This window comes from Xyrauchen texanus, chromosome 4, assembly GCF_025860055.1.
Source record: "Xyrauchen texanus isolate HMW12.3.18 chromosome 4, RBS_HiC_50CHRs, whole genome shotgun sequence".
Lineage (NCBI taxonomy): Eukaryota > Metazoa > Chordata > Actinopteri > Cypriniformes > Catostomidae > Xyrauchen > Xyrauchen texanus.
In genome coordinates, this window is record NC_068279.1 from 9,711,386 (window position 1) to 9,732,577 (window position 21,192).

The 21,192-nt window shown below is 46.1% G+C and overlaps 1 protein-coding gene across 1 annotated transcript in view; it reads right to left on the reverse strand.

The window, feature by feature from the left end:
• LOC127643277 (polypeptide N-acetylgalactosaminyltransferase 9) overlaps positions 1–21,192 on the reverse strand; it is a 151,738-nt gene that overhangs the window by 44,062 nt on the left and 86,484 nt on the right. Inside the window, exon 6 of the mRNA XM_052125946.1 lies at positions 12,745–12,862. Coding sequence (XP_051981906.1) covers positions 12,745–12,862 — 118 coding nt within the window. The remainder of the gene's footprint in view (positions 1–12,744; positions 12,863–21,192) is intronic.

The window sequence follows — 21,192 nt, forward strand, 5'->3', positions numbered from 1 at the left end:
AGTACACCTTTGTATGAAATCTTCATTTTTTTTGGCAACTTCAAGCATTTTATAGCCTTCATTCCTCAACAATGAATGACTGACGAGTTTCTAGATAAAGCCATTTATATTTTGCCATTTTTTACCTAATATTGACCATAAGTTATGCCAGTCTACTGCATACTGTGGCAACTTAAAAACAAACACAAATACAATGATAAGCTTCATTTAACAAACCAAATAAGCAAGTGGTTTTCTAGTACCAAATAGCAATTTAGCATGATTACTCAAGGATAATGTATTGGAGTGATGGCTGCTGTAAATGGGGCCTGACAAGATTTGAACAAAAACAGTGGCAATTTCTCAAGGCCAGCAAAGTCTTCTCTGCTGGCATAACATGCCTAATAATTAAATATTTTTTCATCCCTTCATTCTCATCTACCTTTTTGCCTATGTATTTCCAATCACTTTCCACTCCTATTTCATCTTCAAACAAATAGCAAAAAACAAAAATGTTTATCCAATCAGAATTTATTCCTCGATGCTTACAAGCAAATTGTGACAACTGTTTCACAAATCACATGCCCAAAAGCCATGTTCTTTAGCCCTGGTTTATACTTGACGCGTCTGCAATAGTGCGAGGGAGTGCGCAGCAAAAATGACGTCATCATGTAGAGTGGGCAGTTGTGTGCGTGAATTCCACTCCATCAGGCCTTCAGAATTTCTGCAAATATCAGCCGGTCAGATTATTTATTTGGTGGGTGTGGTCTTTCGGATATGGCCCAGTCCAGGCCTTCTAGCTGGCCTTGAGTGACCCAATCACGCTTTATGTGATGTGCGTAATTTGAAATCGAAGATTGCAAGATCTTGCTGTCGAGTCGGCTCTCATCACTGCTGGTATTGCCATTGAGAAAGAGATCCTTATGGATTTAAACACCTGATATGTTTTGCATGATCGTGCGATTGATTAAACAGGAAAGGAGGACTGATTTTCACTTCAAGCAAACTGGTAAGTGCTTTTTGCATTGTTATAGCAACAGGAGGAGTTTTCTTAGTGTAAATTAGGCTGCTAGAGCATTCAGTGTTGTTTCAAGTTTTGAAAAGTAACCGTGTACCCTAACGAATAAAAAATTATTGCAAGCTAAATTTTAATCGCAAATATTATTAGAGAGATTTTTCTCGGAATTTGACCTCCTTGGTTCTGGCTTTCGTGTATGGATTTGTTTTTAAAATGTCAGTTGGTATTATTAGTTGACTGCCATGTATTGTATGAAATGCATATGGTGTCTTATTCATTGTGAAACTGTGTTTTTAATGGCATGAATTCAAATAGTGATGGTACTGTTTTATTACATCAGTAATGTCCTGACTATACTTTGTGATCAGTTGAATGCAATCAGAAATTAATACAAGCATTAAAGAAACATTTTCAATAATTATATATATATATATATATATATATATATATATATATATATATACGTGTATACTGTATATATATATTAACAGTATGTATATACTGTTAATTAAATTCTAATGGCATTTTCAACTTAACACTGAAGTCTTCTTGTGTAACTAAGACACAGTGGAATCTGCTCCTGAAGTAAGCTTTCTATCGCTTTACAAACATTGCCTCATCCAATTTTCTCCACCAACTTATAAACATATCCCTCCGGTAACCCAATTAAAGCAAAACGCTGCATGGATTGATGTGGTTAGTTATTAGTTAGTTATGCAAATTAATTCCAACTTTCTACATAATGCATGCACTGAGACAGATACTCGACAATATAGCATTTTCCAAACCACAGTTAATATCAACAAGAGACAAGGAGTCCATTAAGCTGCATTCTACTGACAAAAGGACAAAGCAATTGCAAACGTACAATTCAATCTGATGCAAAGATGCTACTCAGAAAGATCTGAATGCTGTACAACTGGTTTGTTTTGAATTTTCCTTTCATGGTGCATATGTGTGTGTGTGTGTTTAATTACAGTAAAAAATGGCTCCTTTATTCAGCATTTGACATGCTACTGTTGGATGAAATCCAGCTCAAATCTTTTGAATCATTAGAATAGGTTCTGTGCCATCATGTCTGTATTTCAGCAACAATACCTCACTGAATTTGTTCACCATCATTCATTTCAACAGACCTCAATAAAGCAGCAGAAAATGTCTCAGTTACTAATGTAACCTCCGTTCCCTGATGGAGGGAATGAGACATTGTGTCAATGAGTTGACACTAGGGGTTGCTCCTGCGGAGCCCAGACATCTCTGATCTTGAAAAAAGGCCAATGGAAATTGCCGTGTGGAATTTGCATGCCACTCCCCAGACATACGGGTATAAAAGGAGTGATGCTGCAAACACACATCAGGTATCACACTGAGGAGCCGAGCCAAAGACCCAGCCATTTCAGCGGTTGGTTCAGTGTAGTGGCAGGAGGGACACAACGTCTTGTTCCCTCCATCAGGGAATGGAGGTTATGTCAGTAACCAAGACGTTTCCTATCTGTCACTCACTCGACGTTGTGTCGATGAGTTGATACTAGGGATCCCAATGGAAAACACCACAAGAGCTGAACCGAGTTATGCAGACTGGCAGTGCGAGACGGGCAGACCTCTGTGTGCCTCGTAGCCAGGAAAGCAAGTTGTCACATAACTACCCCCAACAAACAAGCAGGCATGAAGCGGTCAACTGCACCTAGGCTAACTGCTCAGGAGTATAAGGACTGGATGGCCTTCTCTCTATTGTTCTCCCCAAAAGGAATGAAATCGTTTGGCTGGGGGACAAATATATGGTCCAAGCTGGGGGGTGTCCCTCCAAAGAGGCCCCGAAGGGAGGGGTTAGGTGGAATACAACACAGGGTCTTTACCGGTTAGGAGCGGAAGCACATCGTGTGGAGCAGCGTCGTGGTAGATCCTACCCAAGGGGGGAGAAGTTACTACAAACACGGCGACCAAGGACAAAGGGCCCTCTGCCCAAGGAAGACGTGGTTTACCGTAAGGGAAACTATTTTGCAGAATATATATCACACGGGTTTTCCTAGGGGGACAACCAGCACATGTGGAGCACTTACCTCAGTACGGGGGCCTCCCCGAAGACTCGACGGCCGCTAGGCTAGGGAGGAAGAACGTCCAGGGTTCACACTTCTTGCGAATGCAACTGGGGAAAGAGCGCACGTCTTCGCCTCAAGGGAGGGGAAAGGCGCTATGCACAAGCGATACACCCGGCCAGCTGACCCAAACTTACAGTACCTGTTTGTGTCACCTGATAACACACGGGAAGAAACTGGCTCAACCCTGAGGTTATAGAACCTTGCAAAGGTGTTAGGTGTTGCCCAGCCCTCGGCTCTACATATGTCTGCTAGAGAGGTGCCGTGGGACAATGCGCAAGACGCCACAACACCCCTGGTAAAATGGGCTCGTAGGCCAGAAGGGGGTGGCACGTGCTGGGCGTGGTATGCCATAGTGATGGCATCGACGACCCAGTGGGCGATCCTCTGTTTGGAGACAGTGCTTCCCTTCCGCTGTCCACCGAAGCAGACAAAGAGCTGCTCGGAGCTTCTAAAGCTGATGGAGATGAGCGCCGTCAGGAGGGCGGTCTTCAGCGAGGGCGCCTTTAGCTCTGCTGACACAAGGGGCTCGAAGGGAGCTCCCCAAAAGCCCCGAAGGACCACGGAGAGGTGGAAGAAGGTCCTTCCTAAGGGGAATTCTCCAAGGGGGGGCTGTCGCGAATTCCAAAATTCGCGACAGCATACCAAATCCGGGAGGGCCAATATAGGGCCAACAAAGAGGATATGCTCCTCATCCTCCCTGACCTTGCACAACGTCTGTGCAAGTAGGTTCACTGGGGGGAACGCATACTTAAGCAGCCCCAGGGGCCAGCTGTGTGCCAGGGCATCTGTGCCGAGGGGAGCCTCGGTCAGAGAGTACCAAAGTGGGCAGTGGAAGGATTCTGGGGAAGCGAACAGCACATCTACCTGTGCTTGCTGAATCGACTCCAGATCGTCTCCACTCTCTCCTCAGCGTAACCTGTCACGACAGCGTGTCCGTTGTGTTGTTGAGGTTGCCCGGGATGTGGGTGGGCCTCCAAGGCGCCATGCCTGCCAGAGAGAAAAACGGTTCCAACACTGACTGTGAGGCCAAAGAAATGAGAAGACTGCTTTTTTCTTAGAATGTGGGTACCGTGGCACTTGGGGCATGTGGTGAGGTAAGAAAAGGAAATAAAGAACCTCCACCCAGCCCTCCACCAGGGAAAGGAGTGGTGCTTTTACCAGCTCTTGTGCAGCGAGTGTCCTACTTCCTGGACTGCCCGTCATGGGGAACGCTTTGAAGCCCTTCTTGGGTTCTTGGTGACCGGCCATGAGATGGGTGGTGTCTGCTTCCTGCGGGTGGGCTGTGGCAGAGCCAGTGTTGTTGCGGCAGGGGGACGCCCTTGGCAACAAACAGACGGGGGTGCGAGACATTGCGTCACGCAGGGGCAGGATGTGTTGAATGGTCCATGTCTGCCTTTTAACCACTGAGGATTGCTGGGCGAAATCCTCTCTGGTGCCGCCGAATAGGCTAAACTGGTTTAACCAAGTTGGTCCAAAGGTGGCGCTCCTGGACCACTAAGGTTGACATCACCTGCCCGAGAGACCATGCCGTGACCATCATCGCTTGGAGGGCGAGACCAGTCACTGAGCGCAGCTCCTGCATAAATCTTGGGTTAGAACTACCCTCATGCAGTTCTTTGAGCGCCACTGCTGGGTGCACTTGCAGGAGAGCCGTGGCATGCAGGGTGGAGGTGGCCTGTCCAGTGGCACTGTAGGCTCAGTCATGAGTGACGACGTAAACCCACGGGCCCTGGACGGGAGACTCGGACGGCTCCGCCAGGTGGCGGCATTCTGCGGGCACAAGAGCTCCGCGATCGCCTTACCAACCTGGGGAGTCGCAGAGCACCCCCTGGCAGCCCAACCGTTGAGGGTATTGAGAGAGGATGAGCCTGCAAACCGGGTCAGGGCAGTAAAAGGTGCCCGCCACGACCATGTGAGCTCATCATGCACTCCAGGAAGAAAGGTACGGGGGCAGGGTGCGGCCGTAAGTGGCGCTCGGAGCCCCGGAACCGATCACCGGGCCTTGAGGTTTCAGGGGAGCTCCACTCCATTCCACTCCATCCCGACGTTTGCAGCCACCCTGGCAAGCATGACCCTCAGCTGCGCATGGCGACAGACTGACCCAACCCACTCGCCGATGCTGTAATTGAAAGCTCATCCACTTCACGAGCTGCGAACGCAAACGTGAACTCGCCCTGAGACGAGCCGGCGGTCACACCGCGAACTCACTGGGGCAAACGAGTGTGCTGGGGAATGGGAGATCCGTGGGGGGTTTCCCGGCGGACAGGCTCCCATTTCAATTCCCAAATCGCCCCCAGTGCTAACTGACCGTGCCTCATACCCGTGGGTAGATGGACCGAGTCGGGAAGCCGCTGGAGTGGCTTTCCCTCTTACGAGAGAAAGCCGTGACCGCAACGTTGCCAGAATCATGCTCTCGCAGTGAGAACATGATCCATCCACAAGTGCTGTCCCTGCGTGGGCAGTGCCCAACACGAGAAGCAGCGATAGTGGCCGTGGGAAGTGGAGAGGTAACGATCGCAACCAGGAAACATACACAAACGAAAAAGGCATCTTGAAAAATATGTTTTTTGTTTGCGCCACTCTTTTAGAGGAAATTAAACTCTTTTATGTGTTATATATATATATATATATATAAACGAAGATGTTCACTCCATAGTTTTCTGCTGCTGAAGCACCCAGGGGAATTTTCTCAGCACAACTGTGGTGTGCGAGGGGGAGGACCGCTGGAATGCACCGTAGATTCAACAGCGTAGAGAGATGAATGGAGGCGGCAGAGGAATTCAGCTCAGTGAACTTGCTCGCTCGGCTCCAAAGAAGATATCTGATGTGTGTTTGCAGCATCACTCCTTTTATACCCGTATGTCCTGGGGAGTGGCATGCAAATTCCACACACCAATTTCCATTGGCCTTCAAGTGAGTGACAGATAGGGAACTATAATGGGATGTTAGCTAATGAATGATGTGATAAACTTTTTATAGAATGCCTCTGTCTATTTCCATGGTTAATCTATTTTATGACAAAGTTGGAGAACTGAAATATGGAAATTTAAAGATTAGCTTTCTTTACACTGTAAAGGAGGCCCTGAAACCATATCAAGTCAAGTCAAGTGGTTTTTATTGTCGTTTCAACCATATGCAGTTAGTACAGTACACAGCAAAACGAGACAACGTTCCTCCAGGACCATGGTGCTACATAAAAACAACAAAGGACCAACACAGGACCACATGAGACAACACAACGAAATAAAATACCTATATAAAAAAACCTACATATACCTATATAAAGTGCACGTGCAAACATGTGCAAAAAGTACAGGACAGTACAACAAATTTCTGACAATGAACAGGACAATAGACAGTGCAGCGCCGACCAGTACTCAGTAGTGCAAAAAGATGACAGTTTCTAAAAATGTAAACATAACATACTATGAGATAGTGTTCTATGCACATAGCAGTTATTGAGGTAGCAGACATTTATAAAGTGACAGTAATTAAAGTGCAACTCAGGACACGTGTGTGTCAAACCAGTCTCTGAGTATTGAGGAGTCTGATGGCTTGGGGGAAGAAGCTGTTACACAGTCTGGCCGTGAGGGCCCGAATGCTTCGGTACCTCTTGCCAGACGGGAGGAGGGTAAAGAGTTTGTGTGAGGGGTGTGTGGGGTCGTCCACAATGCTGGTTGCTTTGCGGATACAGTGTTTTTTGTAAATGTCTTTGATGGAGGGAAGAGAGACCCCAATGATCTCCTCAGCTGTCCTCACTATCCTCTGCAGGGCTTTGCGGTCCGAAACGGTGCAAGTCCCAAACCAGGCAGTGATGCAGCTGCTCAGGATGCTCTCAATAGTCCCTCTATAGAATGTAGTGAGGATGGGGGTTGGGAGATGTGCTTTCCTCAGCCTTCGAAGAAAGTAGAGACGCTGCTGGGCTTTCTTGGTGATAGAGCTGGTGTTGAGGGACCAGGTGAGGTTCTCCGCCAAGTGAACACCAAGGAATTTGGTGCTTTTGACGATCTCCACAGAGGAGCCGTCGATGTTCAGCGGAGTGTGTTCACCTTGTGCTCTCCTAAAGTCAACAACCATCTCTTTTGTTTTGTCGACATTCAGGGACAGGTTGTTGGCTCTACACCAGTTCGTCAGCCGCTGCACCTCCTCTCTGTATGCTGACTCGTCGTTCTTGCTGATGAGACCCACCACGGTCGTGTCATCGGCGAACTTGATGATGTTGTTCGAGCTGTGCATTGCTGCACAGTCGTGAGTCAGCAGAGTGAACAGCAGTGGACTGAGCACACAGCCCTGGGGGGCCCCAGTGCTCAGTGTGGTGGTGGTGGAGATGCTGTTCCCAGTCCGGACTGACTGAGGTCTCCCAGTCAGGAAGTCCAGGATCCAGTTGCAGAGGGAGGTGTCCAGGCCCAGCAGGTTCAGCTTTCCAATCAGGTGCTGGGGAATGATTGTGTTGAATGCTGAGCTGAAATCTATGAACAGCATTCGAACGTATGAGTCCTTATTGTCTAGGTGGGTGAGGGCCAGATGGAGGGTTGTGGTGATGGCATCGTCCGCTGAACGGTTTGAACGATCACGCAAACTGCAGTGGGTCTAGTGAGGGGGCAGCTGGGTCTTAATCTGCCTCATGACGAGCCTCTCGAAGCACTTCATGATGATGGGTGTAAGTGCGACGGGACGGTAGTCGTTGAGGCAGGACACTGAAGACTTCTTTGGCATGGGGATGATGGTGGTGGCCTTGAAGCACGTTGGAACGACGGCGCTGCTCAGAGAGATGTTGAAGATGTCGGTAAGAACATCTGCTAGCTGGTCTGCACATCCTCTGAGCACTCTGCCAGGAATGTTGTCTGGTCCAGCAGCCTTCCGTGGGTTGACTCTACGTAGAGTTTTCCTCACATCTGCCGTGGTAAGACAGAGCACCTGGTCGTTGGAAGGAGGGGTGGACTTCCTCGCCATCACGTCGTTCTGCACTTCAAACCGAGCGTAGAAGTCGTTCAGCGCATCTGGAAGGGAGGCATCTTTGTCACAGGCAACTGATGTTGTCCTGTAGTTGGTGATGGCCTGGATGCCCTGCCACATGCGCGCATGTCACCGCTGTCCTGGAAGTGACTGTGGATTCTCTGGGCGTGTGCGCGCTTTGCCTCTCTGATTGCCCGTGACAGTTTGGCCCTAGCTGTTCTTAGGGCTGCCTTATCGCCTGCTCTGAAGGCGAGTCTCGGGACCTCAGCAGCGTCGCGACCTCCGCAGTCATCCACGGCTTCTGGTTGGAGCGTGTGGTGATGGTCTTGGAGAAAGTGACATCATCAATGCACTTGCTGATGTAGCTGGTCACTGATGCTGTGTATTCCTCCAAGTTGGTAGAATCGCCATATTTTGCAGCCTCCCTGAACTTGTGCCAGTCAGTACACTCAAAACAGTCCTGAAGAGCAGAGATGGCTCCTGCTGGCCAGGTTTTCACCTGCTTCTGAAGCGGTTTTGTGCGTCTGACGAGCGGTCTGTATGCTGGAATTAACATAACAGAGATGTGGTCTGAGTAGCCAAGGTGGGGGCGGGGCTCCGCCTGGTACGCGCCTGGGATGTTTGTGTAAACAATATCAAGCGCGTTAGCCCTCTCGTTGCAAAGTCCACATACTGATGGAATTTAGGGAGCACTGTCTTGAGATTTGCATGGTTGAAATCTCCGGCGACAATAAACAGTCCGTCGGGGTGAGCGTTCTGCAGTTCGCTCATAGCCCCATACAGTTCACAGAGCGCTTCCTTAGCGTTAGCGCTGGGGAATGTAAACTCGGTTATGCAAACAGTGGTGAATTCCCGTGGTAGATAAAAGGTCTGCATCTAACAGTCACAAGCTCCAACAGCGATGAACAGTAACTAGAGACTAGCATAGAGTTCTTGCACCGTTCCGTGTTGATGTAAACACACAAGCCACCACCGCGAGTCTTACCGCAGAGAGCTGTATTTCTGTCGGCACGAAACGAGGCGAGCCCGTCTAGCTGAATGGCGGCATCCGGAACTCTGTCGCTGAGCCACGTCTCCGTGAAAACAAAGACGCAGCAGTCTCTAAACTCACGCTGCGTAGCCTGCTGGAGTCGGATATAGTCCAGTTTATTGTCCAGGGAGCAAACATTTGAGAGCAGGATAGACAGGAGAGCCGGCCGGCTAGGGTTTGTTTTTAGCCTAGCATGGACCCCGCCCTCTTTCCGCTTCGCTTTCGCGACACCGCTTACGACGTCCTCTCCTCGGCCACCGGCATCAGGCGACGCCGAGGGCTGGAGGCCTGGTCTCCGCAGCAAGCCGAGTGCAGCGTGAGCGCCTCCTGCAGGTCATCATGCAGCTTGGTTTTTGCATGAGTCTTATATTTCAGTAGTGTCTGGCGATGGTAGACACGAACACCGGTTGCTCCGATGTCCGTGTGTTGCAAAAGTCGGGCTTTTTTAACAAAAATAGCACCATTGTGGATCCGGAGTGGCCGCTGCGTGCTACCGCGCCGCCATCTTGGATCAGGAGAGCTGAAAGCTTGTGGGAGAGACCGGGGCTAGTCACAAGGGGAGGTTGTCAAAAGGGCTCTATGTGGAACCCATACGGTTTCAAGTGATAAATCCAGATTCAAAAATATGTTTTCTCTAGCATTGGTTTTGTTTATGTTATTTTCAAACACCTCGTTCAAAACTGCTCTACATTACATTAACATTTGTGAATATAAATGTTGATTCTTATGCATATGACATCTGCAAAAAAAGCTCTGCAGCCTTAAATTTATGCAGAACTAAAGTCTAAAGCCTTTCTAAAGCTAACAAACTTACCTGAAACACTATTCTGTTCCTGCCTTGCAAGCAATGATATTTTCTTCAGGAAATGTAAATCTAGTTCTTTCAAAAGCTCAAAAAAGTTTGAAAAATTTACAGTCGGAAAAGAAAGTACACAAAATTGTTAATAAGACTGCTAGCAAGATGGGATCAGTTAACTTGCATTGATGAGAGAGCAAAATGTCACTTCAGAATAAAACATTACTGATTTACACTAAAATGCATTTACTTAGGGCAGTAAGTGTCAATTCAGTTCTTTTTGTGCCACCTTACCGCAGTTTTAATTTCCCACATGGGCATTTTGTGCAAAATCACACAAATTAACCTCTCATCACACTGATGTAGATTTTTTTTATATCTTCATATAGCCTTGTTTAACAGGACCTTTTTATAGACTTTTAAAAACTTTTTTTATATTTGTAATTTTTTTGTCAATTTATAATGTTAGTTACCACTGTTGTATTGGGGTTTGAAATGCAGCTGCTGAGGAAGCGACAATAAATTTAGGATCATGGGAAAATAATAGTGGATTTTTTCTTATGCAGTTGGAGCAAATGAGAATCCAAAATAATATTTGCTTTGGTCTCCCATTTACCTCTTTAGAAGTTTATCCCACAAAGGTTTACTTCCATGTTCCTAACCCAGAAATTTGAAAAGCGTCCATAACCTGTCAGTTTTGACTCCTCACCTTTGAGTCTCTCCTCAGTGTGCACTAAGGCAATGTTGTCTATTCTGTGTGGCACAAGGTTAATTATTAAATATGTAGCTGTCAGTCAAAGCTATCACTCCAGAATAAGCTGCATCAGCTTTGGAGGACTAACAGGAGGCAGAGATGCAGCACACGTGCCGTCAATGTGTTCAGCATATATAAGCATTTGATTTATCTCAAAGCCTAGAATTTGACGCATTTGCTAGATTGGCAATTCTGTTTTTTTGCAGCAGCAGCAGGCAATGAAGTAACAAATGGAATCCAGATTGGACACTCCGCTGGCTTGTCAGACGCTCTGTTCACATCCTTTCAATGCCTTAATATACAGTATGTGATTTATTACCATAAATACAAGAGGAGTGAATCTTCACTGGCCTCACGATTCGATTATGATTCAAAGGGTAACGATTCGATTATAAAACGATTATCATCATGTTGCATCTTGTCCTTCAATATCTTTCTTTTTTCAGTTTCTTCAAAATTTATTTTTTACTCTCTATTTTTTCCCTTTTTTTGTTTTTTATTTAACAGCTTTTTTAAAAATCAGAACAAATTACATTACATAAACTGGTCTTTTACATTCAGTATGAGCTGTGAACAAAACATGGTACATCCACAAGATTAAATAAATGGTTCTATATTTTAAAAGATTATCCTAATAAAAAATCTCTTAAAAGCACAAAAAATATTAGTTGTCCATCAAAACACACTGAATACTATTACTTCAACTGATTATATTATTTTTTTTTTATTTTTGTTTAAGCATTGTAAATAATTTAATAGTATTTGATTATTATTTGATTTTTAGTATTTGAGTATTTTTAAGCACAAATGGAGGTTGCTGGTCCAGGATGAGAGATATATCTGCTTCTATGAGAGTGCAGCTGTCAGCTTCTACTCTCCTCACCTGCACAGGTGATAGTAAAGCTGTTTAAGTAGCGCAGTTGTTGCTTCGGAAATTTATCAAGCATCCCGTATGCACTGTTCTATCTGTTTGCTCTGCAAGTAGAAGATAAAACCTTTATCATTTGGTGTGCGCACTGTCCTGACAAACGAGTGACCGGGAATGACAAAAGCCAATGAATTCACGTCTTTGTTTCCACATCTGTCTTTGGCATCTGCTGTGATTTAAACTGAACTCAGAATCAATTCTGATTCTTTTGAGAATCGATTCAGAATCGTTTGAGTATGAATCGCCATGCATCGCTGAAATTGTTTTTCCAACAGCTCTAATAAATACTAAGGAAAGAAACTACTAACCACTGAGTATACATAGGTAAGAAAAGTACTAAACTACATTAGTACGCAGACCAATGTGACAAGGTTCATCTTATTGTAGTGAAAAAAAAGGTATATTTATACATGTATATTCTCCCATTTTAAACAATACTATTCATCTCCATAGTTCAATCTATCAGTAGGCTGGTAAGACTTTCCGTCAAACAACACTAGAGCGGGATCTTTAAAATGAATTAAAGAATTTGATCCAAATTATGCAAATCCTCCAAGGATATTCCCAACCACACAGAAAGAACATTTTCTGAATTTAAACAAGGTAAATTCTCCACTAGCTCAGAAAGCATGTGGGCCATGAAATTTCTCTCAGGGTTGCTGCAAACAAAAATGCACTTTCTTTGTACCCTACTGCATGTAAGGAATATTTGAGCCTGTGTAATTTGGCAGAGTGCATCCATATCCTCCAGGCAACACATTTTATCCGTGATGGAGTGGAGAATCTGCATGCTTACCCCCCACCCTCTAGCATGAAGCCTTGGGCAAGAAAGCATGCAGCAATGTATTTAAACATCTGTCAAATGCTGAAGGTTTGTAGTTAGAGTTAATTATATTGTCACCTGAGATTAAACAAAGAAGGTGGCCACAATGTTTAATTGTAATTTCTGAGAGGCTCTAATACGCAGCAACAATTCCATGCTCAATGAATTCCAATTACATGAATACATTGCACTGTGACTGTCTCAGCTGTGCAAAATTAACAAGGCAGACACTTCATTGTCTGTTATCTTTCTAACTGGAAATAGTCTGATGAGCATTAATATCACTTAACATACCTTATCGAGCAAATAATGACATTTGCACACAGATGCACAGATATGACTTAGTTATGATCTTACTTACCCTCATACCAAGTTCAATGTTCTCTCCTCCGTACACCTCCATGCCTGGGTCAAGCAGTCCCATTTCACCAAAATACTCTCGATCCACTACGAAGGAGCAACCAATCATTGCAGGTGTTCTGTGACAGAAAAATAGACATGAACAGTGCATTCATATTCTCTTTTCATCTGAACAGTATTTCAACTTGGCTCACATGCTGGATTTCTATTATAGAAATAGATCTATAGATCTCTCTGTCTGTCCATCCATCCATCCATCATCCATCTATCTATCTAGATAGTAGCTGTTGCTGAGCAAAGCTGAGACAAGATGTGCTGATGAATTAATAACTCTTAGAGACAGAATTCAACTGGAAATCATTCCCGAATAAGAGGAGTGAAGAACTTCTGTTGAGTGGGAGAAAGATGAGCCATAAGCCATATGTGCAATCGAGAGTGTGGCTGTTTAAAGGGAAATGCACATCACACTGTGCAGTGAGTGAGTAATTGTTCATATAGTAGAGAATAGAGTGTTGATTGGTTAATGCTATATTTCCCTGCACTTTACTCTCCTCGCTGTCTTTCTTCCTCCAGCGTGTTGTTTCAAAACACCTACAAATCCTTAGAAAACCCTTGAGCATTTTGTACTGTATGTCAGCAGGTAGCTAGCTAAAACCTTTGACTACAGTTTCAAGATATCTGCCATAGTCACGAACAAACAAGAACGCAACAAATTCTGTTTTAATGTTGTTCGGACGTGGTACCACGGTGTTCTTTGAATTACAGTAGCTTGTAAATATACAGTAATCACACATTTAAATGGTACAATGTACTATGGTACTGGCTTAGTACTTGTATGTGCATTGACTTCATTTAAGAGGGCCTTGGGTCCTGTTGAACTCTTTGTAAAACTTGTATCACCAAGTTTAGTCTTTGTTTGTTTTTGGTGTTTTGGGTAAGATCTGATTTGTGTCATGAAGTGAGCCAGCCATCTGTCTGAGGCTCTAAAATCAATGCAGACAAAAGATCTATTAAGATTCAGAAACTCAAGATAGTCTTGTCATTGACAGATCTTGTCAAAATCTGTTCATTTTGGTTTAGTGCTTTTGTGGTTAATTGAAAGTGAGTACTTTTCCCCTTAAAAACCTAATGGATGCTAATTGTACTGTGCATTTCAACAACAACCAACAGCAAAGTTTTTGGTGAAACCATATCACTCTGTAGATCAAGACTGAAGCTAAGCAGGGCTGAGCCTGGTCAGTACCTGGATGAGAGACCTCCTGGGGAAACTAAAGTTGCTGCTGGAAGAGGTATTAGGGAGTCCAGCAGTGGGTGCTCACCCTGCAGACTGTGTAATGCCCCAGAATAGTAATAACTATACTGTTAAAAGGCACAGTCCTTTGGATGAGACGTTGAACAGAGGTCCTCTCAAATCCAAGGACACTTCTCGAAAAGAATAGGGGTGTAACCCTGATGTCCTGGGTTATACCAAGTCCCGCCATTGGCCCTTATCAATCATGGCTTCTTAATAATCCCCATCCATTAATTGGCTCTATCTCTCCTCTCCACCTATAGCTGGTGTGTGATGAGTGCACAATGGCTGCCGCTGCATCATCAAGGTGGATGCTGCACACTGGTGGTGGTTGAGGAAAGTCCCCTGTTCACTGTGTAAAGCAATTTGAGTGTAGTGTCAGAAAAGTGCTATATAAATGTAATGTTCATTCATTCATAATGATTTCAAAGTGTTTGCAGAGTTTAAAAATAAATGTTTTCATTGTGGCAAGAAAAGTCTATTTGTGGTTAGTGGTATGCCATTTATGGTTTTGTATTGGGGGGGTTATGCTTTACTTAGGAAAATGCTTGTAACTGATTCTTGATTACTGGGACAAAATAAAATGGGCTACAAATAAATAATTAAAAGATTATGTTTCAAGGAATTAAACATGTGAGGAGGTATTCAATTAGCATCTGCATTTTATATTCAAATACACACATTCATTCATATTTTTTATTTCATACTTGTAATCAAGAATACTCATGGTATAGAATCTTGAAAGGGTGTTTTTTTTTCTGGAAGATGTTTGCATGGAGTATTATATACAATCACTGTCTTTTGCCTCTTTGTGTCACGATTGCGTGTTTTACAGCATTTTAATTGGACTTTTCCTTTATTTAACAGTAAACATGAATCTTTTTAATAAATGCATTTATTAATGTATGATATGAGTATTGGGATCCTCAGTGCTGAATAGCCACAGGCTAGCTAAGCTGCAGTAGATACACAGGGAGCTTGAGAGAAGTGGCGCTGGAATGATTTCCAATAATGCTCCTCATTGACAAGATGCAGGCCTGCGGGCAGCCATTTTAATCTGTCAATACCAGCACTTGTGATGAGGGCTGCATGGACAATGACTGCTGCCTCTTTTTCTAATGAGATTTTGTTCAAACGTTCAAACTTATATTGTTACCTCAGGTGACAAATATATCAATGATTTCATTTTTTTTTTTATTTGAGAGGTGAGGTACAGTAGAAAGCGATCCAGGAAGAATAGTTATTTTGATTGTGTATGCTTTGGAAATTTCAGTGGGACATTAAATACTGTACCATAATTGTTTTTTTAGGTCAAGATGCAAACATTTTTTATGCTTTTATATACCGTATATTTTTTGGGAAGCTGTAGCTGGTCAACTAACTGGTCAACTACAGTCACGATATCCTTTTGAAAAAGCCCATTCAGCCAGACATAGCAACATTAGCTTGACCGTATAAATGAACAGCTGCAAACTTCTGGAAACATTTGTTGTGAATAGCAAGCTCATTTGCATTTGAAAATAATGAGTGGCGAATTTGCCAGACCACTAAATGTTTTGTAAGGGTAATAATTCAGATAATTCAAATACACTGATTAGAGTACATTATTGTGTCAGACAATATATATTGTTTTATTTCCATATCATTGAACAAAATATCATTAATTAATAATATAATCAATTGAGTTTGTAAATCAGATTAAAGGTAGATTTGCAAGATAGTTTTGTATTTCTTTTTTTGATATTCTTCTATTTTTGTTGAGCCAGACAGACATTATGAAGCATCATAACTGCATCACATTTTTTTGATTTTCGCCATAAACGGTACGTTTTTAGGACTATGTGCCAAGTTAAACGTAGTTTGAAAGTTTGAAAAATTAGTCTCTAGACCCATGCACTCAGTGCTCCATCTAGCTGTATTTAAACGCGAAAGCACGTCCCGCTGTGTCAGGCTCATTTCATGCAGCCTACTCTCTGTAAGCGTGCCATGCAGCAGGAGCTACGCTGAATGCTACTCACAAAACATAAAGTTGGAAAATTCATGCTGAATAGCTCTGATGGTAGGAACATTCCCTATTAAGGTATTTTTTGCACTGTCAGGGGGCTTGATTAATTGAGTAATTTGTTTAATGTGTTATTTGTTAATAAATTAATCGCACTGAATTTACGTGTTAAATCAACAGCCTTAATTATTACCTCAGTTCGCTCAGCTGTAAAGCAGCTTGCACAACCACTACTTATTGAAAAATGTTGCTTGTAACTTGAAAAGCTTCTTGGTTGGAAAAGCGATAACGGTTATGTGACTGCTACGCTACAAACATTTTAGTCACTACTTTTAGTTATTTCCTCCCCAACACTTGAGTGGTGAGTGAAGTAGTATTTATTTGCTCTGTGTCATGTCTTGTCCTGTCTTGTCATGTTATGTCTCACTTCTGTTCTTTCCCTCTACTCTGTCGCCCTCTGTTGGTCATTTTATGTTATTATCCCCTCTCCTTTCCTCCCCTTCCAGCTGTTTCTCATCTTCCCTGAGTTCCTCGTTAATCCTCTGCCCACCTGTTCCCTCTTTCCTCTGATTAGCTCTCTATTTCTCTCCTCGCTCTCACTACATTCTCTGTTGGATTCTCACTCAGTGATCCTATCTCTAGAAGCTACTACAGCCCTGTTTATCTCTGTCCAGAGTCCTGTCCTGTTGGCATCCGCCGTCACTAAACTGTTCACCGCTAAAGACCATCTCCTATCTCTGTGCCCAGTTACCTGACGCCATGAGAGAGTGGTATTCTACAGCTACCCTCTGCCTTGGGAGAGACCCGCAGCCTGTTGTCGCTTCTCCACTTGACCTGTCTACTACCCGTGGACTTACTCCAGCTCGTAGGAAGCACTTGCTTATGCTGTTTGTTATCGCCCTCTCTGCGGGCTGTTTTTGTTTGTATTCCTCTCAAGGAGAAGACTTTGTGTTGACATTATCTACTAAGCTTCATTAAAGACTGTTTTTTCATACACCGCTTTTGGGTCCTCACTTAGCTTCATAACAGAAGAATCCGACCAAGATGGACCCAGCGACCCCGGCCACACTCCACTCAGCCGTCGAGCTCCAGGGAGCGATGTTGGGCAGACACGAGGCAGAGCTGTCTGCTGCACGACACGCCATTGAGGGCTTGGTTGCCCAAGTCACCGAACTCTCGAGGCAGGTTCTTCTCCTTCGTTCAGAGCCACCGGTCTCCTCCAGGGGCCCCGAGCCTCCAGAGCCCAGGATTAATAACCCGCCGTGCTATACTGGTGAGCCCTCTGAATGCCGTGCTTTTCTCACCCAGTGTGACGTGGTTTTTTCTCTCCAGCCCACTACTTACTCCCAGAGCAGAGCCTGTATCGCCTACGTTGTTTCTCTCCTTTCTGGACGGGCTCGAGAGTGGGGAACAACCATCTGGGAGGCGGAGGCTGAATGTACTAACTGTTATCAGGATTTCAAGGAGGAGATGATTCGGGTATTTGACCGCTCTGTTTTTGGGGAGGAGGCATCCCGGGTCCTTTCGTCCCTGCGTCAGGGTAAGCGCTCTGTTACTGACTTCTCCATTGAGTTCCGTACTCTCACAGCCTCCTGTGACTGGAACGAGCCAGCGTTGCTCGCTCGTTTTTTGGATGGTCTCTGCACGGAGGTGAGGGAGGAGATTCTTTTCCGAGAGGTACCCTCCCGTCTGGATGCCGTGATCGAGCTCGCTATTCACCTAGAGAGGCGTTTCGATCACCGAGCTCGCGACCAGGAGTCCACATTTTCCTGTGCACCCCTCTGCGCTGCACTACCACCCTCCTCCACCGCCTCGGTTCCCGAGCCCATGCAACTGGGGAGCATTCGCATTTCTGCTAAGGAGAAGGAGCGGAGAATCACCCACCGTCTCTGACTTTACTGCGGTTCTGCTGCACACTTCGTGACCTCCTGCCCGGTAAAAGCCAGTGCTCGCCACTAAGAGGAGAGCTACTGGTGAGCACTACTACTCTGGTCTCTCCTTCGAGGTCTTGCACCACTCTTCCTGTCCATCTCCGCTGGACTGGCTCTGCTGCCACCTGCAGGGCGTTGGTGGACTCTGGCGCGGAGGGCTGCTTCATGGACGACACCTGGGCTCGAGAACATGGTATCCCTCTCATGGACTTATGTCAGCCCACAGCCCCGTTTGCCCTGGACGGCAGTTCCCTTCCCAAGATTCAGCGTGACACGTTACCTTTGACTCTCACTGTCTCCGGTAATCACAGCGAGACCATTTCTTTTTTTATTTTTCAGTCCCCTTTCGCCCCCATTGTTTTAGGCCATCCCTGGTTAGTTCAACATAATCCCTCTATTAATTGGGCTAAAGATACTGTCCTTTCGTGGAATGTCTCTTGTCATGTTAAATGTTTAATGTCTGCTGTTCCCCCTGTATCCTCTGTCTCTGTTTTTCAGGAGGAGCCTGGTGATTTGTCGGGGGTACCGGAGGAGTATCACGATCTGCGGACGGTGTTCTGTCGTTCCCGGGCCACTTCCCTCCCCCCCATCGTTCTTATGATTGTAGTATCGAACTTCGTCCGGGTACCACCCCCCCCGGTGTAGACTTTACTCGCTGTCGACTCCCGAACGTCGGGCTCTCGAGGATTATTTATCCGTAGCTCTCGAGGCTGGTACTATTGTCCCCTCCTCTTCTCCCGCCGGGGCAGGGTTTTTTTGTGCAGAAGAAGGACGGTTCCTTGCGCCCCTGCATTGATTATCGAGGCTTGAATGACATAACAGTTAAGAATCGTTACCTGCTCCCTCTTATGTCATCAGCTTTCGAGATCTTGCACGGAGCCAGGTTTTTCACCAAATTGGATCTGCGTAACGCTTACCATCTTGTTCGCATTAGGGAGGGGGACGAGTGGAAGACTGCGTTTAACACTCCGTTAGGGCATTTTGAATATCGGGTCCTTCCGTTTGGCCTCGTTAACGCCCCTGCCGTTTTTCAGGCACTAATTTATGACGTCCTGAAAGACATGCTAAACATCTTTGTTTTCGTTTATCTCGATGACATCCTGATTTTCTCTCCGTCTCTTCAAGTTCATGTCCAGCATGTGCGTCGCGTCCTCCAGCGCCTTTTAGAGAACCGTCTTTACATTAAAGCTGAGAAATGCACCTTTCATGCCGCCTCCGTTAGTTTTCTCGGCTCTGTCATTTCTGCAGAGGGTATTAAGATGGATTCTGCTAAGGTCCAAGCCGTTTTAGACTGGTCCGTTCCTAAGTCGCGCGTCGAGCTGCAGCGCTTTCTCGGTTTCGCAAATTTTTATCGACGTTTCATCCGTAATTTCAGTCAGGTGGCCGCCCCCCTGACTGCCCTTACGTCTGTCAAATCGTGCTTTAGATGGTCCAGTTCCGCCCAGGGGGCTTTTGATCTCCTCAAGACCCGCTTTACGTCCGCGCCCATCCTTGTTATGCCTGATTTGTCTAAACAGTTCGTGGTTGAGGTTGACGCGTCAGAGGTGGGCGTGGGAGCCATCCTTTCCCAACGCTCTCTCTCGGACAACAAGGTCCATCCGTGCGCGTACTTTTCTCATCGCCTGTCGCCGCCTGAACGTAACTACAGCGTGGGTAACCGCGAGCTGCTCGCCATCCGCCTAGCTCTAGGCGAGTGGCGACAGTGGTTGGAGGGGGCGACCGTTCCTTTTGTCGTCTGGACTGACCATCGGAACCTGGAATACATTCGCTCCGCCAAACGACTCAACGCGCGCCAGGCTCGTTGGGCTCTGTTTTTCGCCCGGTTCGATTTCGTTATTTCCTACCGCCCTGGTTCCAAGAACACTAAGCCCGATGCCTTGTCACGTCTCTATTCCCCCGAAGTCTCCACGGACCCCGTGGGGATTCTCCCTACGGCCCGTATCGTTGGGTCAACTGTCTGGGGAATAGAGAGGCAGGTTAAACGAGCTTGCTCTCACTCCCTCGCCGGCGCCTGTCCTAGACACCTCCTCTTCGTTCCGCCCCCACCCGCCTGGCCGTTCTTCAGTGGGCTCACTCGGCCAAATTGGCTGGTCACCCGGCGTTCGAGGCACGCTTCGCTTCCATTCGCCAGCATTTTTGGTGGCCCACTCGGGAACGTGACACGCGTCGTTTCGTGGCTGCTTGTTCCATCTGCGCGCAGACTAAATCCGGGAACTCTCCTCCGGCCGGACTTCTCAGACCACTTCCCATCCCCTCTCGGCCGTAGTCACACATCGCCTTAGATTTCATCACCGGCCTCCCTGCGTCGGCGGGCAATACAGTCATTCTCACTGTCGTCGATCGATTTTCTAAGGCGGCCCACTTTATTCCCCTCACTAAGCTCCCTTCCACCAGAGAGACGGCGCAAATAGTCATCGAGAATATTTTCAAGATTCATGGCCTCCCCTCTGATATTGTTTCGGATAGAGGTCCGCAATTTACGTCCTAGTTTTGGAAGGAGTTTTGACGCCTAATTGGGTCTTCCGTCAGTCTCTCGTCCGGCTTCCACCCTCAATCTAACGGTCAAGCCGAACGGGCCAATCAGACTGTCGGCCGCATCTTGCGCAGCCTATGTTTCCGTAACCCCGCGTCCTGGTCCGAACACCTTCCCTGGGCAGAATACGCCCATAACTCGCTTCCGTCGTCTTCTACCGGCCTGTCTCCTTTTAAGAGCAGCCTCGGGTACCAACCTCCGCTGTTCTCGTCGCAAATCGCTGACCCCAGCGTCCCTTCCGCTCAAGCTTTTGTCCAACGTTGCGAGCGCACCTGGAGGGGTGTTAGATCGGCTCTCTGCCGTTATAGGGAACAGACTGTAAGGGCGGCCAACAAGCGTAGAACTAAGAGCTCCAGATATTGTCGCGGCCAGAGGGTATGGCTTTCCACCCTCAACCTTCCCCTTAAATCTGTCTCTCGTAAGTTGACTCCGCGCTTCATCGGTCCGTTCCGCATCTCGCAGGTTATTAGCCCCGTTGCGGTGCGACTTCTTCTCCCCCGCTATCTGCGCCGCTTCCACCCAGTTTTTCACGTCTCCTGTGTAAAGCCCGCTCTTCGCGCTCCCACTCGTCCCCCCTCTCTTCCCGTTCGTGTTGAAGGCGCTCCTATCTATAGGGTCCGCAAGATTCTTGACATGCGCGCTCGGGGTCGTGATCATCAATTTCTGGTCGATTGGGAGGGTTACGGATCCGA